This window comes from Aythya fuligula, chromosome 1, assembly GCF_009819795.1.
Source record: "Aythya fuligula isolate bAytFul2 chromosome 1, bAytFul2.pri, whole genome shotgun sequence".
Taxonomy (NCBI): Eukaryota; Metazoa; Chordata; class Aves; order Anseriformes; family Anatidae; genus Aythya; species Aythya fuligula.
Window position 1 is genome coordinate 121,175,531 of NC_045559.1, and position 27,300 is coordinate 121,202,830.

The 27,300-nt window shown below is 38.0% G+C and overlaps 1 protein-coding gene across 11 annotated transcripts in view; it reads left to right on the forward strand.

The window, feature by feature from the left end:
* The window catches only part of DMD (dystrophin), a 958,404-nt gene that overhangs the window by 907,558 nt on the left and 23,546 nt on the right, over nucleotides 1–27,300 (forward strand). For 6 of the 11 annotated variants that reach the window (XM_032193124.1, XM_032193145.1, XM_032193135.1 and 3 more), the window contains 7 exons: nucleotides 1,800–1,966; nucleotides 4,118–4,229; nucleotides 9,202–9,338; nucleotides 10,145–10,183; nucleotides 14,832–14,897; nucleotides 15,948–16,013; nucleotides 19,055–19,213. In XM_032193124.1, the coding sequence (XP_032049015.1) occupies nucleotides 1,800–1,966; nucleotides 4,118–4,229; nucleotides 9,202–9,338; nucleotides 10,145–10,183; nucleotides 14,832–14,897; nucleotides 15,948–16,013; nucleotides 19,055–19,213 (746 nt within the window). The remainder of the gene's footprint in view (nucleotides 1–1,799; nucleotides 1,967–4,117; nucleotides 4,230–9,201; nucleotides 9,339–10,144; nucleotides 10,184–14,831; nucleotides 14,898–15,947; nucleotides 16,014–19,054; nucleotides 19,214–27,300) is intronic. The other 5 variants (XM_032193154.1, XM_032193089.1, XM_032193080.1 and 2 more) reach the window with 3 other exon arrangements.

A 27,300-nucleotide genomic window follows, 5' to 3' on the forward strand; every position in this document is an offset into this window, starting at 1 on the left:
ATTTGTTTGTCAAGATTATAAACAGTGTTAGCTTAAAAAAATGATAATATTGGTTTTCCCTCTAGCTCTTTCTGCCTTTATGTCTGTTGTGAAATAAAAATCCCCAGATTTGTTGCTAGCATTGTATTTAGTTGAATGAAACTAAAGGTTTTAGCTAGGTCATACTAAATTCAAATGTAATGAGAAACTGGGAAAGTAATTAGGAAAGACCAAGCATTAAGAAAAAACACTCAATCCACTATTTGTTGTGGTCCATGTACATGATACATTAATGCTTATTATGTGTTTAAGTGCTTCTAATAGGTTTGGAACCACAAATTAAGTCTTTGCCTTGCGAAACTTCAAATACAAAAGATTGTTTTACAGAGGACTGTATTTGAATGGTTAGAGGAAAAAAAAAAAGGCAGGGGATTTAAATATAATTGGTTCATAACCATGTTGTTCATGCTGGGTGGGGTGGGATTGAAATGTGTCAATGAATTTAAGATAACACACAGCAGTGGTTTACAGAGTGGGACAGTGTCCTGCTCCATCACTACTTCTGCTCTCCATGTGGGCTCCTCTTCTTCCTCCTCTTCCCTCCTGCCTTCCCAGTGGGAACCCTTCATTATCTCCACCTTATCCATCGTCTCTTCAGGGCTGAAACCAGGCTCCAGACACCCAGTTCAGTGCTTGCTCGGTGCTAACCTTCACACTAGAGAGGAGTTCCCATACAAACATTCACACAGTTGTTCCTTAAGATCCCTTTTGAAGCTGTTTGTCCGTATCCCACAGTGTTCTTTGCAGTGGCTGGTCTGCCAGTGCAGTGTGACCTCTGCCTGTGATGACTGTTGCTGTCCCGTGGCTTCTCATCTCTTTACTGTTTCTTGTTTCCTGCTGTAATGCTGAGAAGTAGGGACAAGACGTGACTTTAGGTGTTTGCACAGTGCAATGGGAATCTGGTTTGTTATGGACATTCCTCTAAGGTACTGTAAAACAGGTGCATGAAATTTAGTTTTGTTCAGGATATGATGGGAGGGAAGCAGAGGAAGGACTGCCAGGAAGTTTTAATGGGCTTTTTGGCCCTTGGTAAAGAGGAGAAAGTTACGGAATATGAGGTTATGGAGTACGAGGCTAAATGCATCGTATTCTGTGGGACAGAACTGCGTTGTGTTCCCAGGCAATGACAAGGAATTTAACGATGGTATGGTGGGAAGAGGGATTTTGAGGCATTTAAGGAGGCAGAGAGTTTACATGTTCAACAGTGGGCTTGAGAAAGAATTTGAATTATTTCCTTATACGTGCATTTTGAAGAAAGGTCAGGGTGGCAATGGAGGATGTTAAAGAGAAAGGAATTTTGATAAAAAGACATGCAATTTTTAGGGGTTGGAAAACATAAACAGTATTTCTTAAAATAAGAAGTGAGAAACATTGCTATGCAACTACAGATAAGAGATACAGGAAACACAGGATTATCTTTTCTGCCAGATGCTTTAAGTGGATGATTTTCGTTTTAAAAGAGTACATGGTAGTGCTGTCTGTTGTAACAGAGGCTAAGAGAAAGAGAGACTTTAAATGTTAATAGTGTTCGGTTCTTGTTTTGAAGGCAGTATCCTGGAGATTTATATTTATTTATTTATTTATTTATTTATTTATTTTGGATGGGTGGATTGGAGGAAAAGCTGGATGGTATTCAGGGAAAAGATGTGGAGCAGGTAGGAGACCAGTGACTTGAGCTGTTAATTACCTGGTACTTAATTACCTGGTACTACACAGATCCCTTCTGCTGAGCCCTTGTCTTTCTTCCCCCTCTGCTCCAGGCCAATAACAAGCCTGAGATCGAAGCAGCCCTGTTCCTGGACTGGATGAGGCTGGAACCACAGTCCATGGTGTGGCTGCCTGTGTTGCACAGGGTGGCTGCTGCCGAAACTGCCAAACACCAGGCGAAGTGTAACATCTGCAAGGAGTGCCCAATTATCGGATTCAGGTACAAACTAACTCCCTTTCTGCCTTGTATTACACTGCTTGGTGGATCAGCATCTCTGTTTCCAGGCAAATCATGTTCTTGATTTTATGCATGTTTGGGATAAGAAGAATTGTGATGGGATACAAGGGAGGGTGACACTTAGACTGGGTACAGTAATGAAAAAGTTGAAGAGAACAAAAAATTGCTTATCAGTTAAGGTGCTGCCATTGCTCTAGGTCCTGCTCTCCATTGCAGTCCTTCTGTACCTCATCCAAAGTATTGACAAATTGCACAACTAACAGGATTTGCTTTATATTCAGTCTGCCTTAGACATGCAGCTTCATTTTCTGAATTGGATCCTAATGAACTGCTTTCTATCATGTCATAAAACAAGGAAGTGACTTGAAAATTTACAGACATGTAAAGATGCTGTGCGTTTTTTAGAGGAGTGTGGTTGGTGGAATATTAACCTAGTGTGCTGGAAATGTTGCTGATCTGTTTGAACATCTGGATCAACACCATGGTTACTATAGCAATGAATAAGTCGATGGGTGGTAAAATGGCTGTGTGCTGGTATGCCTGTTGAGAATCCACTTAACGGCTAAGTAAATACTCACTTTCAATTATGCCTAGACTTGTTTTACCACTTTGCTTCCTAATAGCTGCTTTGTATGGTTTCTGTCCTTTCTGTTTGTGGTCCTCTTTCACTGCTGGCATTTTTCCTTCCATCTTATCGTGTCATTTACAAAGACCTTTTTGTAATTTTATTTCTAAAATGCATATCAACAACAGCAAGCAGTACTACATAGAAAAGCCATCATTTTGCTTTAACATGGGGGAGTATGAATGTTGCTTTTAAATATATAGTAGGGCAATCCTTTCTGCTGTGCAATTGTACAGACAGTGAGAAAAAGGAAATAATGAAGGTACTGCTTTGTTTTGAGTCTGACTTTTTTCTTAAGTCAGGCTGTTCTTTAATCATCTAAACTCGTGTCCTTCTGCTTTTATTCCCCTTGCATATTGCAACTGGGATAATAGTAAGCGTTATTGAAGAAGAGCAATGGATGGGATGTGACAAGTTCAACACATCCACCAAGTAAAAGTTTCCTGTTGCAGATACAGTTTGTGAAACTACTGAATTACTCACACAGTTTGTATAAACAGCCAATGACAAGTGGATGGAATTGGAAAAATGCAGCACTTGGAAAATCAAAGGATGCTGAGTGAATGGATAGTCTGTAGTTAGCATCAGAAACATGGAGAGTGGACACTGGAGCTCTGTGTTTGTGTCTACTTTTACTTGTCTGATCTCATCTCTCTCTTAACTTCATATAACAATTCTATTATGGTAGTCGATTTTGTTGCAGAATTTTTTTTATGCCTTTGCAAGTCACTGAGACCTTGTTTACCCACTCGACAAAAAGACACTGTATTGGACGGCTTTTAGAAAGCTAATACTGTGAGCCTCAGTACATGTAAAACAATGCTCTTTTGAGGTTATTGTGACCGAGCTGCTTAGCGTATTTGGAACAAGACAACCCTTATGCCTCCGGGTCTTTCAAGCACTTCAGCATAGCATACACAACAGTTAGCTGTCTCATAGAACTGATGAGCTTAAATAATGGCCTGAAAGTGCATTCAGACTCTTGCAGAGATGGCATTCTGTAAATGAAAATTATTTTGATGAAGACGAAGGAAACTACATGAATAAATTCCTACCTTGTATGCAGCACGCAACAGCTTGCTGGTGGTACTTGTTGAGGAGGGCATTACTTATCTGAATTTTATTTGCTCGAGAAGTTCTGTGGTAGGAGTCATGAAGGAAACCAGAAACTGAAATTAGCGTTGTAGAAACAAAAAGCTTGGTGCTGTCTTTTGTGTCTTTTGCTTATTATGAGAGAGGGGGATTCTGTAGATAGAACTCTTCACTGTTGCCCTCCGTTAGAAATTTTGTGATATAGAGCGATTCCTTTTGAAGATTCAAATCTTTGTTAAGCATCTGTGCATTGTTGCTCTGAGGCAGCAATCCTGTCCCTCAAATGGGCATTGTTGTATGTTGTGCGCTGTGTGACATCTCAGGGAAGAGCACTTAATAGCACAGAAAGCTTCACAGGCTGACGTAAGTATTCACGTTCTGAGCTCTGAAGCCATGTTTTTTTCCTCCTCTTTTAGGTACAGAAGCTTAAAGCACTTTAACTATGACATCTGCCAAAGTTGCTTCTTCTCTGGCCGTGTTGCAAAAGGTCATAAAATGCACTATCCCATGGTGGAGTACTGCACACCAGTAAGTAGCTGTTTTACTGACCCTCACTGCCCGTTGTTAAGTAGAAAGGAAAAACTTCATTTGCTGTGTGCAAGGTAATAGAGCGTTTGAGTGGCTTTTTTCCCCCTTGTAAAGAAATTACCTTTTATAAATTGTACATTTTAGGAATTTCTAATGCGTAGTAAAAAGACACTCTGATAGTTGGAAGTAAATTGGAGTTTCATTGTTTGTGTAATGCTGTGTCATAATATGTTACTGCATGCTAATGAACTGCTCCGTGTTCAGTGCCGTATGGTTCACTTAATTTATCCTTAAAGAAGCCTGTGGTTTGTGCAAGTCTGTCTTAGATCACAATGTTTTCTCTGTATTGATGTGAGATTTTTCTTCCTTTCCCCAGCAAGTTTGTTGCTTCACTTATTTTGCTTGCTGCACTACAATTGCTTTTTCAAGGTCTTTACTATTTGATCGTATCTTTTTATTGTATGATGACTAGACAGTGTAAAATACCAGGGAAATTCTTGGGAGTAGCAAGTTAGATTTCATTTCTGAAGACCAGAATTCACTCTGTTGAGTGCAACACATTCACTCTGTGCTGCATGGATGGTGTCATGAGGGTCTTCGCCCTTGTTATACAGTTCTCCAAAGGATCACTTTTGTGTAAATGCTTCTTCTGTACCAAGCGTCTGTCAAAGAAATATTTCTATTATTCTCTTGGTGTGTTGTCCTGCTTTCATTTTGGCCTCTCGTGACTATGGCAGAGGGGCATAAATCTGAGGAACTCTCAAGTGGCCCTTCCACAATGCAGCATGTCTGAGCTTTCAGCTGTCTTTGCTATTGTGTGTGGTGGTCTTGAAGCATTATTGCACACACTGGTTTCATTTCCTAATCCAATAATGTGGTCATTAGTCTTGTACTTTTGTCTGCTGGTCAAATGTAAATGGTGAAAACAAAACATCAAAATTATGTATAGGCTAGCCTCGTAAAATGTCATGAATAGTTTCTGCATCTTCATCCAAACAAAAAGGCATTGCCAAAATGAAGTAAAGACTCACAGTTTTTCTTAGGAAAGTGAGAGAAAAATTTATTCCTCTAAAACATAGTAAAGTAAATTCAGTTTTTTTTTTAGTTGTAATTTATGGATACTTATTTACATTATCAACTTTTATTGTAACATCTAAATGGCACTGTTCAATCCAATTCTTTGCTAGGGCAACCTATATACTTTTGCTTACTTTTTGTCAGCATTTACTGGCTTCTGCTTTTCAGTGTCTTCCCCCAAGGACTGAGGTTAGTGGGAAGGGTTATTTGCCTGAGCTGCTGCGCAGGTTGGAGAGAAATGTTAGCACTGCTGAGACGAGTCTGAACAGACTTCTCCATTGCAGGCATTCCTGGAGCAAACTGTCATGATCCCAGCCATAGCCCGCCAGGCTGGCCGGCCGTGCTGGAGCAGTCCTTCCAGTTGAGCTGAGTGCATTCTTGCTGAGTCGGCTGCTGGTTCGTTCTGCAGCTCGCTGCTCTTACTCTTGTTCATAGGCGGTGTGGGAGGTTGCAAACGGTGCAGAAAACGCACAAAACAACATCTCGCTGCTCTTTTCTTACCTGTTCCTAAGAAGTGTTTCAAGGAAAGTTCAAGGAAAGCGTGAAAAGTGAGAAATGAAGTAAAGTTGTGAGACACTCCCACAGCCTGAAGCGACTCATTGCAACACGGGCAGAGTCTAGCAGGTTTCTGTTCTCCCTCACAATAAAGGCAGCTAATAGTCTAGCACGATGATGAACAGAAAACTTGCAACAGCATACAGATTGCTGAATCAGAGTAAAGGAGCATTTACAGACTGTAAATTTTGTTGTGAATTCTGAACTCCCACAGCCCATGCTCATGTGCTGTGCCTGGCTGTACCAGCAGTAAACTGAATTAGAGTAGGATTAACTAGGAAAAAAAGGGAATGTGACACACAGCAAGTGCTGATCTTTTTTTGTGTTGCTGCTATTGAAAAACTAAACCTAAATACTGTGTGACTGAACAAGACATCCACTGAAGCTATCATGTCTAGTATGTAATTGTTTTTGAAATGAATGAAAACAATTTTGCAGATGGGAAAGCACTTTTTCCTCTTCCTCCAGACAAATCACTCACCTTAGAATGCATTTTAGCAGACAGAAGACATGCAATGCCTTCTTTGACATATCTTTACAATAGCTAGATGAGCACAATGAAGTCTCTTGGTATATTCCCACTCCCTCTTACTACAAAGAAATTGTGGAGCACTGCAGCCTTTGCTTCTGCTTGAGGGGAATTTGAGAACTCATGCTAAATGTCCAAGGGATGTGATAACTTCTTTCCTGCAAAGGGCTGAGGCAGAATAAGGGCAAGGCAGTTCCCTAGTTTCTATTTAGACAGAAAAAGCAGCAGTGATTGATCAAAGAGAGGTGACTTTTAAAAAGGTTTCAAGTAAAGCACAAAAGAAAGTTCTAGACTGAGGTTTCAATGTAGCGTCATTTTTCTGTTTGGGTCTAACAAACAGTAACTCACCAGCATAAAAATATGACCTTGTTAGAAGCAAGCATGACAAACTGAGATAAGTTTCTACAGCTACTGTTTACAGTTGAGGCTGAGATCTGGGGTGAGGGTTTGGCAAGGCACTTTACCTGACTTATCACAGTTTGGTTTAATAGTGATAAAGTTCTCCTCATGTCAAGAAGTAGTTTTTGTTTTAGAATAGTTTTGGAATGTGTGAGACCCAGCTGCCTACATATTGCTATTGCTTTCATTTAGGAGAACTAAGATGCTTGAAAACACCGTTTCTTCCTCATAAACCCATTCTACTGAGAATTTTGTTTTGTATAGTTTTAATCTGAAAATCACGTGGAGTAAAACGTCTATGAAATAAATCAGAAAGTTTCACTGAGAATAGCCTCAGTCTATCAGTATGTCCACATAATAATCACTTTTTTTTTTTTTTTTCTCCGTTCTTGTGCTCCTCGAATATTTTTGAAATTGAAACTGGATCACATGAGAGGTGCCTGGTGCTTGTCACTAGAAGACATACTTTTTTCTTGGGATTCCTCTGATACCAGTTTTCAAACTAGATTGAAATGTTTCTATGCAAGCACGCTATTTTAATGTTTGGTTGTCATGTGGAAGGTTCAGGGGAGCTAACACGTCCCCGGAAAGTTGAAGTGAAGAATGTTTTATTACACATTGTGCCTGAAAACACTTACAATCAAATTACAGTCAAATGCAATTACAAGTGTTCACAATGTTTAAAATAGACAAAGTGGGAATAAAAGTTTATGAATTACACCTGTTAGCAACATGAACAGAAAGGTGTGCTTAATCTATCTATACCAACAGTAGGTATCGAAAGTTCTTCTCTGTTCCCAGCTGATCTGCTATAGCTGGTCTCGTGATGCTGACCTTCTTAGGGACTCTCAATAGGCAGTGCAGATGGCATGCAGGAGAGGGAATTCCCTCCTATTGGAGCCGCTAAGGCCAAATCAGTAAACGCCCTTTCCAGAGTCCTCTAGGTGGTCCAGTCCTATTTAATCTTCCCCAAAATGGCTTTACTTCAAATTTATTGAAATATTTTTGAACATTACATCAGCTTCTTGAAAATACAAATGCTGCTGTACTGACTTGCAGGTTCTGATATACTTCTTCTCTGCCAGTCATTGATCACACTGAATTTTCATACAAGATAGACTGACTGGAAAGAGAACCAAATTTGCTTTACGTGAAGCTTGTAGGTGTCCTCAGTAGATGAAGACCATTTGTCCTTTCTGCTAATTCATCTCAGTCTTCCTGCAAATTATTTTTCAGGGGATGCTTAATTTTTATACCTGAGCAGTCACTAAAAATATACACATCTGTGTATCAGCAGCTCTGTGAAAGTAGGCTTGACTGATGGATCCCAGCACCTCCTTCCTTTCTGAACAGAAGGCATAGAACTCATTAAAAAATGTCAGAAAGATTAACTTTCCCTCATTTCTTTCCTTCAAATTAGATACAGTGGAGAAGCGATAGTGGTATGTGGGTCAGGATGAACTTAATTTACTGTAGAAAAGCAGTATTTCAGGGTCGAGCTTCTCTGTGAGGTGTAAAGAGTGGAGTACAGCCTGACTAATGTAACTGAAGTCTTCCATTAAAATTCTTCAGAAAATTGTCTGGCTCTTAATCAGGCTTGCAAGAAGTGTTACATCTTCCCAGCAGACATACTTTGAACTCTTTCTGGCTCATTCTGGTCTTTAGGAAACTAATTGCACTTTGTACTCCTCTGCTGGTCTCTATAGGGAGAAAGGAGGCTGAGTGCAGGCAACAGAGTAGAAAACTTTGTGTAAATTGTGCTCTCCTCAGGTTATTGATCTTAAATGCCTGCTAGCTTCAGATTAGATATACGCAAGAAAAAAAAAAAGATTTAAGAGATATCAGCAGCTCTCATCTGCTTTTTGTTTTTCTTTGACCAAAATATTAACAGTAGAGGAGGCTGAGAAGGGAAACTGGAAAGAAAATGTACTAGCAGCATTGGCTTGGCTTTCAGGGACTGACAAATCCAGGAGGTGGAAACAAAGAGCGTGCAGGAAGGGTCGGGATCCAGCCAGTAAAGCGGCCTGTGGGTCCCTCAGGCTGGCTGAGTGTGCTCTGTTACAGCTGTTTGCTGCACAAAAAAGCAGGCAGAGGGTCCCAGGCAATTTGAGGGAATTCCAGATTCTTGTTTAGTTATTGTTTGTCTTCATCAAATCACTGAGAAGAGGCATGAGCCTGTTACAGGTGTTTGGAGCTTCCCCTTTCTCTTCTTCCTCCTCACTAGCTGTGTCATTTGGTAGTACATTTTGAGGTGACAGTGATAAATAAATAGAATGTGTGGTTCTGGAGGCCAAGTCATTGGCAGCTCTGCTTGGCATGGCCACAGCTCCTTCAAATGGCCCATCAAAAGAAGAGGCAACTAAAAATAATAACCTCATGAAAGATGATTTCATTGTGATTTGTGGCTTTCAGACAACTTCCGGAGAAGACGTCCGTGACTTTGCCAAGGTACTAAAAAACAAATTTCGAACAAAAAGATATTTTGCAAAGCACCCACGAATGGGCTACCTGCCTGTGCAAACTGTCTTGGAGGGAGACAACATGGAAACGTGAGTAGCTCTAAAGTGTCTAAACAGTTCATTTGGTATGCTCTTTGAGCTCCCCAGCTGGTGCCAACTCCCTTCACTTCCTAAATGCATAAAGCCTCTTTCTTTCTTTCTTTCTTTCTTTCCTTCTTTCATTTTTTTTTCTTAACCACGGCTGGCAGGCAAACACAAGCTGGGGTTCCAATTGCCATTCCCTTTATCTGTTTTCACCCATCTTCACAGGAACTTCCACTTCAGTCAGTAAAAGAAAAATGCTTACTGGCAGCCTTATAAACTTTTAAGTTTGATACAGCAATTTGGAAACTAATGATCTCTTCATTAAATTTTTATTTTATTCCAAATGGGTATCTTTCTGTGCTTTTATTTTTTTAATTAGGTTACTATGTTTGAGAGCTTCCCAGCTGATTTCATCTTTTCTCACCCTATAAATTTAGTCTTATTGAATTACTGTGAAGTCTGTATGGAAAAATAAAACAAACAAACAGCAATAATAATGATACACATGGAAAAATTAATGAGTAGCCCATCTCCCTTTGTTTTTGTTGTTTTGCCTTTTTTTTTTTTTTTACAAGTTTGATCAGTTGTTTAATGGCAATTGCACACAGCTTGTTCTCGCTCTCTTTCTCTTTTTTTTTAATTTTAGATACAGTTTTTCTTTTTTTTGGTTGGTTGCTCTTCATGGTCATTCATGTTAGTCTGTTGGATTTCTGTTTTTTAGTTGTTGTGATTTTTTTTTAATCTTTCTGTAATTATTTTGCTGCTGAGTTTCTTCTGCCTCTCTCTTCACCTCCTCATTTTTTGTCTTGCAGTCCTGTTACTCTGATCAACTTCTGGCCAGTAGATTCTGCGTGAGTACTTTTGCTGAAGTGTGCTGCTGCTGCTACTGCTGCTGCGTTCCCTCACTTTTTTGTTTCTTTCTTTGTTTAGTTTTGCATAAGTTCATTTCCTTCTTTCTTTACGATTATTTCCTTTCGTACACTCTCTAAAGGAATGTTTTGATCGCAGATGAACAGAATGGGATAAGTCCCGGAATGTCCAGCAATCATGAAATGTGTACTGTATACTCTTTCTGGAGTATGTATTTTCACTGAATTAACAGGGATTTTGGTGCAGTCCTACCATTACTTATACAAGTTTGTCATTTAAAAGCCTGTGTTTCTGAACAAGCGTCGATCCCTCTAAATGTACACTAAATGCTTTTTGAAAGATACAAATTGAATTTTATGGATTTAATTCAATTTCAGGAATGACATTGTTTTGTAGATAAAGCTATAATTTTGTTTTATGTGCAACCGTGCATACTTGCACACTCATGTGCCCCAATTAATTCAAAGCTCACTGGATATTTTATTACAGTTTTTAGATGCAAAAAGCTCTGTGAGGGCAAGTTGAAATGGGAAAATGTTTACTGTATTTTTTTTTTCAGAAGTTAAAAGCAGGGTTTTTCAACTGTGGACTGGATTTTCATTCTTGCATCATTCCTGCATATGCATTGTCTTAATGTTGTAGTAACACCCTTAACTTGAACTAAAGATATATAACTTACCATTGTGGCATTTGCTACTACTAGTGTTACATGGATGATTTTAGAATAATGTTAAATAAGGTTTATTTTTAATTCACATATTGATAACTACTGAGAGACTAATAAATAGAATTTTATATATTTCTATATGGTGAAATGTATATGGCTTGCACCTTCATTGAATTTTTGGTAGAATAAACAAGAGTGAAATGTATACATTGGAATACTGATTTATAGTTTTCATTTGGAGCACAGACTACTGGGAAGTCAAATGCAGTGCTCATCCTCTAGGAAATCTACTTTGAGGAAGCATGAAATGCATATTTCTCCAAACCACATATGGTTGAGGATCCACCCACAAAAACTACCAGAAGGCTGGAGACAGGCTGAAATAGAACTGCTTTGAACTTTAGGGCACATGTAGTCTTTATAAATGCATCTGAGGCTGATTGCAGCATATTGTACAAAAAACTGGGTATCTAGATTTCTTACTCCTTAGAACAGTTGGAAAGTTAAAAGTAACCTTCTAAAGAAAGCTTGGGTAATATGGAATGCCATTGCTGTGTCTGACATAACATGAAATTAAGCTGCCATAACACGCTTATTTGTAAGGCACTGCCACTAGTTCACTTACAGTAACAACTTCATGGTATGCCTACACTGATAAATTCACACCAAAGGTTTAGTGTTGAATACTTCAGGGAGCTTAACGTGCATGTAATATTTAAGAAAGCGTGAGAAATACTTAGAGGCAGGATTTGGATGGAGGAAGGTAGCACCTTTTATCAGACCAACTCAGGTATCATCCTGAGAACAATCCTTTCATCTGGTCTGACAAGAAAGCAGGAAATTAAAAAAATAATAATAATATTGGTTGGAAGGAGTTTCTGTTTGTTTGTAGTTTATGTTTTGTTTTTTTTTTTTCTCTACTACCTTTGTTCCTTTCCTTAGTGCTAGACAAGGGTAACAACACAAGTTACTGAGCAAGCCAGCCTCAAAGCTATTTTTCAGTTATAGGGCTGATTCCACCTTTGGCAGACAAACCTCTTACTGTGGTTATCATTGCCTTTTTTTGGTGCTTTTGCACCAGCTTTCTGTTTGTCTTCAAATTGTTCCAGAAGAGCATAACCTGATCACATTCGATGGTGCTAAGTACATCCTGACATCAACGTATGTTAAAATACCTGAATTTGTTTGTAAATACAAATGTATATATATTTGTTATAAGTTAGTTATATGGGTCACTTACTATACAGTGTTTTGCACGTATATTCCACTTGCCAGGCATAAAAGGGGCAGCTTACACTTTTTATGAGAATTTATGTCTTTTTATTTGGACTGTGGACTGTCAGTGGCACAAATGCAATTGATGTGATTCTACACTTCAAAGATCCATCTACTGCAAAGCTGAATAGCACACAAAATGCCTTCCTCCTGTCAGCCAGGTTTCCACTGGTTCAGGGAATTGTTGGACGAGGTGTTTGCCACTCGATTGCCACTTGACATGAATGGAATTCCTCAGGCTATTGCTGCAGACACCAGCATGAGAAATACAGCTGTGGAGTCCTTGTAAAAGGAACAGCTATCTTGGTTAAATATTGGCTGTGTTTCTCTGCCTCCTCGCTGAGTGTTCAAACTGATTATGTGAGCTGATTACATGTGCTCAGAAAGTGAGGCTAGCGAGCTCTTGCACAGATGGTCATCTAAGAGTGTGTCTACGCAACAGCCTGCAGTGCAGCACAGCCATTCTCAAGCTGGCTCAGGTACTGGCAACTGTGTACCTCTGAGCAGCTAAATTCAGTGTGAAAACTGCAGTGCTTCTCAACAGGTTGCTTTAATAAGCAAGCTTTTAAAAAGCTGGGTGGGGTAAATCTCCTTTGCAGTATATTCTGAAGCGGAGACAAACCTGGAAATGTTGACTCATCCCATGTGTACACTTGGCAGAGAGACGTAAGAAGCTCCAACAAGTTATACAAACACTGAGCTGTCTTCAAAAAATGCATATTACATAGCTTGTTCACTTCTGAGTATAAAGCTTAGTTTTGAAGCAGCAAGTCTACTGTTACACAGTTGTGCCAATATTTTACCTTGTGCTACTGCCAAAAGGAGCATCACTTCTGTTCCTCAGCTGCCGGTTGGTCCCAACCAAGTGCTGCCCTTTCCTTTCTACTGTTACAAATGTGTGCAATCACAGGGTGAAATGGACTAGGATGATCCATTTCAAAAATCAAACTACTTTTAACACAAGTTTCCTAATCTGTGGACAGTACTAGCAGTAGCATTTGTGCGTGCACTGAAAACAAAACCTCTTCTTTCATTGATCGTATCGGTTTAGGTTAGCTTCACAGGTACTGCCTGCCAAGCAATTAAAAAATGAGGTTAGCATCAAGTTATCAGAAAACAGTTACTATTGTGCTTGGAAAGCCATATGATTTGGATAAATTGCATCCTTTTCCCCTGTCTTCCCTTCAGTGCTGATGTTCTTAACACAAAATAGGATACCAGGTTGCAGACAATCAATTGCCTGTCTGCATGAATCTCTGGTGTACTGAGAAAATCTGTACTGAGTATTTATCCACTGGTTTGCTATGGTAGTATTTGAATATGCAATGGGAAAAAGTACAGTTGGAGGCCAAAGCTCATGTAAAACCAAATGGGATTCGTGGTACTTTGTCTGTAATATCTTAAAGAGAAAAACTTTCCCATTCTTTGAGAAGAGGCATTGACTTTTATATACAGTATATAGTTCTATGAATTCTGAAAGATCCTAATTTTATAAAGCCCTTTGCAAGCTGATTTTTAAACTGGAAAATGACCAATAAAGTATAATGATCTTTTAGGAGATTTACTGCAGGATGATCAAACTCCTAGCACAGGAGCATTAAGCACCGTGAGATTATTAGTTTGGGTTTCTTTATAACCGGTAATACAAAACAGATTTTGTCTGCTCTTGAGATGCAATGCAGTCCCCATTGGAGAGAACAAGCCCAAACCACAGTTTCCAAGAATTTCACTTAGGAGTCCTAAAGTGAATCATAAGAGATGAAGTTGAAATTTAGCTAAAATAGGAGATTACTGTACAATCTGGAAAGCTTTTTTTTTGTTTGTTTGTTTTTGTTTGTTTGTTTGTTTTTTTTTGTTTCTGGCACCTCCTGGTATGGGTAGATATGGAAAATCCCACATGGCAGTAAGGTGCTTTCTGCCAGCCCAGCCGTCTCTAAAATGCAGAGGTGATACTATCCTGACGGTGGTGTTCTCCAGAAATGAGGCTGTTTGAAACAACAATCTAATTTGTGAGAAGAGTCCCATGAATAGCTTTGATTGACAGAAAAAAATCTTATTCATTAGGCAGGGAACCCAATGTAATGGGCAGTGTGTCCTGTATAACATGCTGCTCTATGGTTCAAGTCACAACTGGGGAAAGAAGCAAGGTAGAATCATCAGTTTCTTCAGTGTTATTAAAGGCCGATTTTGGCCATTTTATGTTTCTGACTTCTGGACTAACACTTGCAGGCTCTTTCAGGTGAAACGTGCTGCTGCTGGGCTAGGGACACGTCCTGGGCAGGGGGGAGGCAGAGGAAAGGCTCCCAAGGAGACCTCAAGTCAGGGCCTCCAGAGTAGGCCTGCGACCATGAGCCAGATGCAATTACAAATGGGGGAGGCAGGTGTGAGAGGAAAACAGGGGCAAGATCTCATCTCCAAATCCTCTGGAAAAAGGTTTCTCAGGGTTTTTTGTGAGGAGTCATCATTGCAACGGACGGACGGATTGCCAGACGGTCAAAGCGCCGTGTTGTACCACAAAATGCTGCGTGATGGCTTGAGGAGGCTCCTGCCTCACAGATATAATGTGCTGTTTATCAAACACAGTGTAAGCCTAAGGCATAGAGGTGTGAGGGTGTAGAAGTAGCTAAGTGTCTTTTTACTTTTAAAAGGGTATTGTTTGTGATTAATCAGTGTTTTCTGCCTTATAGGCCTGCCTCGTCCCCTCAGCTTTCACATGATGATACTCATTCACGCATTGAACATTATGCTAGCAGGTATGAGACCAGCTGGACATTAGGCAGATCTTCCTCTAAACAGTCATATAAAAAAATCCCAAAGGCTAGGTGCTACCTGAGTGGGTCTTAAAGAAACGTAGGGTTTGGGGTTTTCTCCTCCAGGCTCTGGGTTGCAGGGTTATTAACCTGTGGTTGCTACTAACCAGCCTGTCTACTAACTTGCATGCCAGAGCGCATGTGTGTGTGGTTAGAAATGACCTCTAGGTTCCCTGGGGGTCTTCATTAAGCTATGCACTCAGTCTGCACAGGGTTTCATTTTCAATGTAGACCCCATTGTAATCATACAAATCAGAAGAGCAGAAGTCTCCAAACTCTACATCAATCTCAAATGCTATTTTAATGTTAAGTAATTAACCACGTGGACTACCACAAACAGGACCTCTCCTTGATTTGATGAATAAAAATCATGGTATATCACTGTTCTAGTTCACTTATCCACTTTCATACTGCTCTTAAGAATCAAAAAGTGGGTTAATTGCACAGATATGAAAATTAATGTGCTTTTCCGCCAAGTAAGCAAATTTTCAAGGATTGAGATAATGTTACTACAACCTTCTCTTTCTGTCCCCCCAAATCACTTGATAAGTAGAGATATTCCTGGAATTATGCAGTATGTTTAGAAGGGGCTAGCTGTTGAAAACTAATGAGAAATGACTAATTATTTCACTTCTGATGATGGCATTGCCAGATACAAAACAATCGGTGTAATCCCCTGGCATTTTAAGGCCTTTCTTTGCTTGTGGAATTAATAAATCATGAGGAATTGAATAAACCCTCAGAGAAAGAGTTGAAAATTTAAAGAGCTGAAAAGTGAGTTTAGCCAGGTCATTGTATCGAAAAACACAATTACTCATGATCGCCTATTGCAAAGCTTTTTGATAATCAACACAGAATGTAAATTCGTCTGAGTTTCAAATTATCTTAAGTCATCAAAACCATCAAACTCTTTAATTTTTTCAGGAATGTTAGAGCAAACAAAGTTTCTGGAAAATAGAATTTATTTTAATGAGTATGTTTATTTTTCCACAGGCTAGCAGAAATGGAGAACAGCAATGGTTCTTATCTAAATGACAGTATTTCACCTAATGAGAGCATGTAAGTAGGTCACTTTAGTATTTTTGACATGGGTTTTCTTGTGAAGGTTAATAGCTTATCATAAAATTCTGCAGTACTGAATTCACATTGCTGTGTGCTACACCTGATTCAATTTCATGAAGAGGTCATGTTCTTTCAATTTATGTAGTAGTGTCTGGACTTATGGCTTATAGTTTAATAACAAATTTGTGCAACAGATGATTAATGCCTTCAAAATAAAATCACTAATTTCTCAAGAAAATACTGATTTATTTTGGAAATGATTCCCATGTTACTTGACAAAATGCTCATCATCTGATGTTTTTTAAGGACAAATATAAAAAGATATCCCTTCGTCTGAACTGTAAGCTTAATGATATTAAATTATTGTAAGGTAGAAAATGTGTGGGCAAAATGTCGTTCAAAAGAAAAAATCTGGTCTACCAATAGAAGAAATATATGACAAATATAAGCCAGGGGGAGTCATCCTCACCATGATATGTTAGAAGTAGTAAACTTTAAGTTGGACATATTGCTGAGAAGCATTCGTTTTACTGCTTAGAAGTACAAAATCATATATAAAAGTTAAAGGAATGTAGTTGAAATTTTTGAAGAATAGTTCAACCTAATGTCACGCTGAGTCCTTTTTGTTTTTGTTTTCTGACATGATAATATATTTCTCTTCTTTCCTGGTTTTCTTGATCTTATTTATTCTCTGAATTAAATGGCATAGAACTAGAAAACTAACCGTGAATAGTATGTTTGAAATGAGGAGAACAGCACGTAAATTACTGTAGTGCTTGAAAATTTGGTCTTAGTTATTTAACCGTGTAGGAGAAGACATACCACAGATTCTAAATCCATAAAATGTATTAAAATTTTTTTTGTAAGTGATTTTCTACAATAATATCGTCCTTATCACATATTGAGGATTTTCTTTGAAAATTCATAGAGTCTTCTTCTTACTAAATTAAATACTAAGTTCCTTTAAATCATAGTACTTCCATCAATTTTCATTCACTTAAATTCAGATTCCAAATCATTTGTAGGGATGTTTGTGCATCTGCAAAATGTTTATGGATAAAAAAGTAGTTTGTTTCTGTGTTTTGAATTAGTTACTCTTTTGACTTGATAGTATCGTTACCTAACAATTTTGAAAGAAAATCATGTGTATACAACCAAATATTTGTTTTAATATATTGGTTCAAAGAGGAGAAATTTAAAATGATACATGAAAACTAATGCATAAACAATGTTGGGATAGTTTCACATAGTTAATGAAAACTTCATTTCTAAGTCAAATGTCAGTTTTAGATTGATGTAGTAATGTTGTTATATGTGTTTTTTCACTGAAGTATTTCAGTGTCCTTAACCAGAAAATCATGCATAAACCGTATTGTTTTTATTACAGTTTGGTCTTCATTCTTTGCTAAATTAAAAGTTGTATTAATGTGATTCAGTTAATAACATAACCACTGATTATCCAGTCAGTTAATTATTTAGTTTGCACTATTAAAATTATAATAAATATTCTGAGGTTTGGAAGAAACAAGATCAAGATAACAATTGCAAAAAAAAAATCAAAGCTCACCATAAATTTGCAAGTGTGACTGAATTTTGTTTGTCAGGGGCTCAATAAGCATTTTTTTTTGACATTCTCATGAGTTTTGGATTAAAATTACAGTTAGAACACTACGTAGGTGTAGGAAGAGAAATAAAGAGAAAATGTGTATATATACAGACACAAAACATTAAAATATGTATTGTCGTTGTAATTATATATACAAAATATGTGCAGGCTAAAAATCACACAAAAAGACTGTCTTTGAAAATGACATGCTACAATAATTATGTTAATTTTGACTATTAATTCACTTAAGATGCTTATAAATTTAGGAACTGGCAAGCCTTTTAAATTTTGTTTAAAAAGAGGAAATTATTCCTGTTGTGAAAAATTAATATTTCTCATTTATGAACTAATGGTAATGTGCTCTACATTGCTTTAGCACACCTGCAGTCCATAAAATGGCATCATTAACATTTTCAGGAACAAAATGCAACAAGGAATATTTAAGATTTTGAACAATAACAGCTATTCAAAATGTCTGTTAAATTCTGGATTACAAAAGTAACAGAAAAAAAAGCTAGATCTAATTATTTTGTTGTAAGTATTATCATTAAAATAGAATTCCCCAAAACTGTCATTTTTCATTTTTTTCTGCCATCGACTAGAGGTGCTGCCATCTTTCATGTTGTGTTTTTTTTTTGTTGTTTTTTTTTTTGTTTTTTTACAATTACTGCAGGTGTTGGCTGCATAGCTTTGGGCCTGAATGCCTTTCCTTAGCACCTAGAACTTTGATTTAATTCTGTGAGATGGTCAAGATCTTCAGAACTCGATTTGCTTTTTCTTCCAGAGACTTCTCTGTTTCAAATACCTGACAGTTTCAGGGGCAATAAAAATAAAAAGAAACACATCATACCTATTAAATTCAATTTATTTATATTTCGACAGTATACATCACTTCTAATATCAAACAAAAATTTAAAAAACTCCTCAGTGAGAAACAGCATACTTTTCTTACATTTAGTCTTTTATTTCACTCCATTTACAATTTTGTAGAATAAAACAGGTAAGTATAGGATGCCATTTTTGAGTAAGAATAGTTGGTATAAAAATTTATGCCTTGCCTTTGCTTGAATGACCCTTGCTCAACATAGCTGAGGCAGAATAAGATAGCTTTTTTCTCAAGCAAGTTTCAAATTTAAGGTAGGCAAAAGAGGAAAGCTGAGATTGTCAGGTGCAGCACAGCTAGGCTTTAAATATGTAAGAAGCAGAGGGGAAGAGACATGAATTCTACAGAAGAGGAAAATTACCATAGACTGTATTAAACAGTTCAGTGGATTTTGTTTTAAGGTATATTGCTCTCCTTTTTGTTACAAAAAAAAATCAGTGAATTTCTTTATAAGAAATGAGACACATGGAGTGCATCGTTTACTCATACTCGTTGCAAAGCTAAAAAGGAAGAAGGGAACAGCCTGTTTTATTCTCCTGTGTTTTCCAGCGATGATGAACACTTGTTAATCCAGCACTACTGCCAAAGTCTGAACCAGGAATCCCCCCTGAGCCAGCCCCGAAGCCCTGCCCAGATCTTGATTTCTTTGGAGAGTGAAGAAAGAGGTGAACTGGAGAGAATTCTTGCTGATCTGGAGGAAGAAAACCGGTGAGTTATGCTGCCAGCTGTGGCAGAGACCAGCTATGCACTGAAGATACAGATGGAAGAGGGGATGCTAAAAAAAAAAAAAGAAAACAGGATGTCTTTTAAAACAAGTTCATTCTGCTAAGTTTTTCTAAGCCATTCATAGTTTTCTCTCTATAAGAGAGAGGTGATAAGTCTGAAATCATGTCATTATTAACTCATTCCCATGATCAGTGCAGTGATGAGAAAGCAGTGAACCTTCCAAATGATGAGCTTGCAAACAAGTGTCTGGGTCACCTAATACACTTGCGATAATGCTGCCACATCTAACAAGCTCTTCTAGCTGTGTTTCATAATATTTCCTTTGGTTCGACTGTTTCCTTTATTTCCATGATATTAACAACCTTCATGCCTTTGTTACCATACTTTGCCATTACATGAGGGAAGGGTGTGCAAGTTTCTGCATGCCTGTCTGGAAAAGGCAGGGGAAAGTTCTTAGAAAGACATGCGTTTCTCAAAAAGGTTGGTTAGTGTGATATGTGAGGTTTTGAGAAGATCCCAATTCATTTGAAATAAAAAATCCATGAAACAGCTGTGCTATCCAGCTAGACGGAATGCACACAGGTAGAATTTTTAGGGATAAACTGAGTTATAAAGTTGCAATTTCCTCATAAAAATTAGTAATTTTTTTGTAATTAAAACTTCTGCCCTCTTTTCTTTCTATTTGTTTGACATTATTTGTTGCCATATCCTTAGCCTTTAGGTATCAAATATTATTGACCACTTCTTTTAATTTGAAGTATAATTGAAGTTATCTTCATTAATTGAAAGAAAAAAAAAAACAACTGGTTTCTTGCAGCATCACATTGCAGTCCTGTTTCTAAGGTACTCCGGAGTCTTGTGCCATCAGCATAAAAACGGGTAGATCTTGACACTGGTAGATTAATAACTGCAGCCAAGAACTTCTAAAATAAGAATGTAAGATAAAATTACTAGATCTACAAAAAATATATATATATATATATTATTTGCCTTCTCCTGTCTTTGGCTTAAAATTACTAGATCTACAAAAAACACATTTTTATTTGCCTTCTCCTGTCTTTGGCTTTTATGGTATAGTCTATTGGCATTTTCATATTCTTTTTTCTTGCTTCTGCAAAAGCTAGATACTTTAGTTTTGTTTACGTTGAGGGTGTAATGCAGTAATCATTTACCTTAGGCATGTCAAGGAAATAACTGCAAGAAATAACTGCAAGAGTTGGCAGTGTCATAGATCTTCTTTCCATTCAGAAGTTTTTGGATGGTTCTAATTAATTATAGTGCCTCCATCACCCCATCATCTCTATGAGACTGTGGTTGGGATTCTTTACAAAGGGCAGAGCCTGGACTTGCAGAACACCTTGAATTGATTTTGGCATAGAGAAGCCTGAAATAAGCAATTCTGTCACCTGGAACAGGAGGAAGATGTAAATCTGTCTTGTGCTTCCTTCTGGACTTGCATCAGCTTCTCCTTTGCAGATTAGGTCTGTATTTCTGTAGAAGTAAAATGCTTCAAGCAGGAAGAGAATAGAGCCTGTTCTCCATAAATAGCAGTTTTATTTTTCTGTAGACCTGTCCCTATAAATCTCCAGGGGCAGACGTAACTGATTTAACTACTAGTTTCTTTCACACAGGCTTTTTTCATTAAAGTTGTAATTTTGCTATAAAAGTTAATTTTAATCCAACTGTATTTTCTCATGCCCTTGTTTCCAGTAGTGTTGCACCCTCTCAGAATCAGAATACAAAATCTTCAGGTCAGGTTAAACTGAGGATTGACCTGTTAAAGTCTACTTTCTGTGAGGAATTAGTAGCAGAGGGAATAGCTGGAGATTATGTTCCAGCCTGCTTGGAAAACTCTGGCATGATGTCTGACAGACCCCTGTGTGTTCCTCCCCATCTCTTCATGAAAACACTGACTTCCCATACTCTGATGGTCCACTAGCATCTGCAACATAACTGAACTCCTCATGGCCAGGTGTAATTAAAGCTAGGGACAAGGCATTGTTCAGAGCTTCTTTCCATCTAATACGTAAATGCTCTGAAGTGCTGATAAAAAGGAGAGTGAAAAATAGAGGTACAGTCAAGAACTCACCTTTTTCAGGAGGATTTGGGAGAATGTAGAGAATCAATGAGGCATAAAGGATGAAGAAGGGATTTCAGACAGAAAGCTGTAGTAAATAAAGCCTTTCCTCAATGAATGGCAGTCAGATTGTCTTTGAAACTAACTCCAGACTTCTACGGCATAATACTAATACTACATTACTAAAACTACATAATACAGACTTCTACGGTACATAAAGCCCAAGTACTTTCTAAAGTGTAGGAGAAACAACGTTTTTTAAAAAGCCATCATATTTCGCATTTTCGGGACTTTAGTAGTTAAGAATTAGTGGCTAATTAGTACAAAACAGTAATATAGCTTAGTTTTCATGGAAGGGGTGTCATTGTTTTAAACAGCACCAGGTAGTAAATCATGGAAGAAGAACAGAAATCAGAATGTTCTTCTGTCTGTATACAAAACAAGCTGCTGACTAGAAAGGAGGATGGCTTTTAAAGCAGACGAGATTTGGATGAGAAAGGTAGTATATGAACATTAATAGAACCTGGATTTACAGAATTAAATATGCTAAAGAAATCCTTTTGGGGGTATATACCTCATATTTTAATAAGATGTTTGTTTAATATAATAACTACCATTGAGGAGTAACACATAAAAAGATCTCTGGCAAAAATTATACCATAAAAATATCTGTTTTAAAGTTTGTCAGTTAAATAAGGGCCGTAAAGTATAAGCTTGACCATATATAAGCTTGTCTGTTGGTTTTTCATTCCTACTATTGGAGATTCAGTTCTTAGCTAGATGCCACCACAAGCAACCTCTCCTATTTGGGGTGATTCAGGGCTTAATGCAGCAGGGACTGAGAGGTCTGTTTCTGTAGGACAGCCTGGAAGTCACACTGCTGTGATTTTCACTGATTATGACAAAATCATGACTTTTGTCTCTCTGCATCTGTCTGCAAACCTCTATAAAAAACTTGTACTTAAAATATGAGGCAGCAGCTCAAAAGAGAACAGGTTGTTGCTTATTGTCCTGATAGATTGTCACAGCCAGATGACCATGATTTTATGAAGGAAACGCTGATTCCTGTCACAAAAATAAACCATTCAGACAGGATCAGTCAGGATCAATTCATATACTTACCTGTCTTTTAAAAAGTTTTGTCTGCTTAGATTTCTGTTTTCTAGTCTTTCTCCGATGAGTTTATTCAAGCCTTTTTGTCTGTTACCAAAGGGAATCAACAAACTGTGATCTAATCCCTTGTGTCAACCTGACTCTAGAGGGTGAATATGTGTTCTTCACATTATTTCTAACAAATCCTCTGAGTAAATGTTGTTTATTGCTCCAGCGTGAAGACTCAGTGAATCTATTGCTGGATAATGGGCTGACTGATACAAAACATGTTGTGATCTCCCTGTCCTCAGCCCAGCCTTGAAGCAGCTGGGCTGTTTCATTTCCATTGTAAATACCTTGGGTCTTGTCACAGGAGTGTGTCTCCTTTCTGGTGCTGATGTGATGCTTGTTCCTGGGAAGGAAAGTGGCTAGAAGGGTAGCAGCGTTAGATAAACAGCCATCTTCTCATGCCTATATTGACAAAACTTCTGCTGCATACACTTCTGATGATTTTTGACTATGAAGATTTAGCTGTTCTTGCTGTGTCTTGTATTATTTTACAGTTATGGTCAGCACTTGCATTCACTTCACAACAGCTATTGGGAAAGCTGCATTCAGTACCTACAAGAAGCAATACTAAGATAACAAAACACTGTCATTTCTCTTTTTCTTCTGCTCTCCACAGTTTCCTACTTTTTAAAAAAAAAACCTTCTCACTTTTGCTTTCTGTTTTTATTTTTCCTCACCTCTTTTGAGCTGTTTATAAAATTCTGACCTCCATTTGGTTTTCAGCTGCGATTTCTGGTCTCCAAATATTTCCGTCTTGACTTGCTATTCAGATAAAAAAGACTCTTTGAAATTGAAATTTTGAGGTTTGCTTTTGGACAGTTTTAAAAGATCTGTTGCCTATTTTGAATTCTTCTGAAATGTATTATCCAAATCATAAACTAACCTAGCTGTGACACACTTCTGAAAGTTTTTTGTGTTTTGTTTGTTTGTTGTTGGTTTTTTTTTTTCATCTCCAAGGACCTCTTCTTAGATATTAATTATTTATCTGCTAGAAATTTGAGAGGTTGGTGCTTTAGTAGTTGTGAATATGACTTCCATAAATGATGTATGCCTAAAACTTGACTGTTAAATAATTTATATCTGCTAAAATGTGAGCAATTTAGAGAATATTTTCAATTGGTGAAACTTTTTCATTTGAGCATTCAGCCTTCAGATTTGTGCTTAGTTTTACATCTCCTTGAATATTGTGATAAGAACATTTCTTGATGTATCCAATAGACATAAAGTAATCTTGCTGTAGAAGGCAGTATTACTATATTGCAGTATAAGACAAAAATGCAGACACTTACAAAAGTGCCCTAAAATCGTTCTGAAATTTCCTTAGGAGTGAATGTCTTTCTGAAACAGATGGGACAGATTTTTTGTGTCCACCTATAGCAGTACATTACATAAGTTATAGACTAGGATGTACCATACTGGCATTAAAAAGGGCTACGAAGATGGTGAAAGGCCTTGAGGGGAAGACGTACGAAGAACGGCTGAGGTCACTGGGCCTGTTCAGCCTGGAGAAGAGGAGGCTGAGGGGAGACCTCATCACAGTCTACAACTTCCTCGTAAGGGGGTGTCGAGAGGCAGGAGACCTTTTCTCCATTAACACCAGTGACAGGACCCGCGGGAACAGGGTTAAGCTGAGGCAGGGGAAATTTAGGCTGGACGTCAGGAGGGGGTTCTTCACAGAGAGGGTGGTTGCACACTGGAACAGGCTCCCCAGGGAAGTGGTCACTGCACCGAGCCTGTCTGAATTTAAGAAGAGATTGGACTGTGCACTTAGGCACATGGTCTGAACTTTTGGGTAGACCTGTGCGGTGTCAAGAGTTGGACTTGATGATCCTTAAAGGGTCCCTTCCAACTCAGGATATTCTATGATTCTATGATAAAAAAGAAAGCATGGTTTTGTTTTGAGATGGTCTCAATTATTTTTGCAAATATTTTTTCTTTTGCTATTTTAACAGCTAAAAAGATGAAAGCTGCCTAGTATTTTAGTTGAATCAAATACTTCTGTAAAAGGGACACTTCTCTCTCGTTCTCTTCTTGTTTTTCTCCCAGCTTTTAGCTGTTCTGTAACAAGAAGTTAGTAAATGACACCTCCAGACTCATCTGTTTGCCTTTCCTTTGCTTTCCTGACTTGTAGTGGGAGCACAGTGGGCTGTGAGCCGCTGGAGAAGCACTGACATCCCAAATCTCAAAGCTGCCCTGATTTCATGCAGCAAGAGTCTTGCTTCAAACCTGAAGAATGATAACTGGCCTCCTCAGCTAAGTTTGTTCTGCATCATTGCCAATAGCTAGAAAGTGATGTATTTCTAAATATGCTGTGACTCCTCTTTGTATTTATTTTGGCACTGAAGAAGTAGAAGTAAATCTTCTAAGTGTGAAGCATCATAAGCAAATAGTGGTACTCTAATGAGGCATAGAGGTAGTACATGGTTCAGTTACCAGCTTTGTCCATTTCTTCAAACCACTGGTTTGATGTAGGTAGATGAAAAATAACCTGAATTCAAAAATTTGCAATTGCCTCGGAGAGGAACATTCAGCAAATCTGGTCCACTAGGATTTCCCTCACCAAGCAATTAATCTTGCCAGTGATAGATGTGATTAATAACTCATGAGCTCTTTACTACCCAGATCTTTACAGATGCATAAATCAAGGTTACATTGCATGCTTCCTCTGTTATTTTTCTTCCTGAATGCTTAAAAGAGGTGCAAACATGGTTAATGAAATACATGGTTTTTTTTCTTTGAATATTTCTTTTACTGAAGTCGAATATATTTTCCCAGTGATCAGAGGATGCATCATCTTTGTTTGTGACATCCAGTTGTGAAAGCTGCCCAGTCACCCAGCGAGGCTGGCTTTCTGAATATTGCCGATCCTTGCTCAGTCACACTCATTTAGAGAGATTATGCTTTGGCTTCCCCTTTCTCTAACTTCCCATTTAACGCTGAAAATGTAAGACAGCGCCTTTCCTCGGGACACAGATGATATATTCTGAGGGTTGTGGACAGTTCCTTTGACGCCTGGCTTGCAGCAGGATTTCTGTTTCACCACAGAGCTTAAAACTGTTCCAGAGGTGGGAATAAAACCAGATTGTTTTCTCCTCTAGGATGGTCTTAAAGCAGTTTTCAAATGGTTTCTTTCTCCTGACTTCCAGCCTTTTTTCCCCTATGTAAATACAATTCCCTGTATGTTCGATCTCTGTTATTATTGATACTACTGCAATCTGTGTCGCTCTTACGGCTCGGAAAGCAGTCAATATAATGAATCCTAATTCTCTGGACTAAGGACTCTGCAACTGGAATGAAAAGGTACAGATATAAAACTCAGTGACACAGATGCTCAGGACAAACTCTTGGGCTTTCTTCAAATTGTCATTCCTTGTTCTATCAGAATTACTGCGTTGTGTTGTAGAACTCCTAAATTCAGACACCTCCGTGTGGATTATGTGCAGAATCCTTTTACAACATGCTTTTTCTGTAGTAATTCAGAAAGAGTTTTTAACTATTTTGTATCAGACATGGAAGCATTTTCATCTGAATTATTCCCTGATCCTCCTTTTGTTTTCCATAATATATTTACTGGAAGAGCTTCTCTGTCTTGATATTTGAGGGGAAAATTGTAGATTTCTATGTAACAAAGTGCCTGATTATGTTGTAAGCATCAGCAGGGGCATTTGTTTAGCTTCCCTTAGGGTGGTACTTTATCTTCTGCTTTACAGCACTTTGAAACCTTCAAACTTTCAAGTTTGCTGTTAGTAGAGTATTGCCTGAACCACACATCTGGGAAATTCCTTACAGGGCAGCGATAGCCATAATCTACAGACTCGGTGAAAAACCAGCTCAGTGATCAATCCTGTATAAACTTTAGTGTGTAATAAGACTCCGTGTGATACTGCTGTTGTTCTCATTTCTATTCCCTTTAGTATGTTTATTAATTATTCACCAGTTCATTCAGCTTACAGTATGAGAAGACATTAAGTCATATGGAAGGCAACACCCAGCATAACCTTTCTTTCTTCCAGACAATTTCCATGAAATTTAAACTCTATATTTACCTAAAGCAAAAAAATCTTCCTTTAAAAAATGTCTGATTTGGAAGAAAATAACTGATTTTTATAGCACCTTCTTGGTTTGTCTTCCATGCATTTTTCTCATTTGTCAATTATGTAGGTTTTTTTTTCTTAGAGAAATTGTCGTCAACTCTTCATGGGATTGCATTTTTAGCTATTCACAGAATGATGAAAAGAAGGAATATAGATCATTTCTAACAGCTGGAACACTTTTCTAAGTCTCTGTCCACTCCTTGTGTGGAGTTTAGAGAAAGAAATTTTGAATTATGGGTTAATCTGAAGTTAAGAAGGATCAACTTTTTTTTTTTTTTTTTTTTTTTTTCTTCTCGTTTTCTTTTCACCTTCTTAAATTCCTGCAGGGGAGGGATCATGCCATGTAACCCCTGTGGGGTTGCTGCTGTTATCCCAGGTTAGGACGTGTCCATCGTACAGTTGCCAAGGGGCAGAAGTGCAGTGTTTGAAGAACAGTCAATGGTCTGTCCTTATCCTTGGCATCATTTCCTTATCCATGTGAAATGATGCATACCGCTTTAGTTCTTGTTCTGGTCACAATAACACACCTTTAGAGATGCTTTAGAGCTTAATGATGTTTTCTGGGAGGTTTCTGAGGTGCTATTAAGCCTCCAGACCAAAATGTCAGAGTGTATTGTGGTTTGCAGGCAAAACTGGAAAAAGTGCCTGTTTTCACAAGCTCAAATAGGAGCAAGTTGGAAAAAAAATAAAATCTGGGTCGCTGCTTGTGATGAGTAAGCAGTTAGCAGGCTACTGTC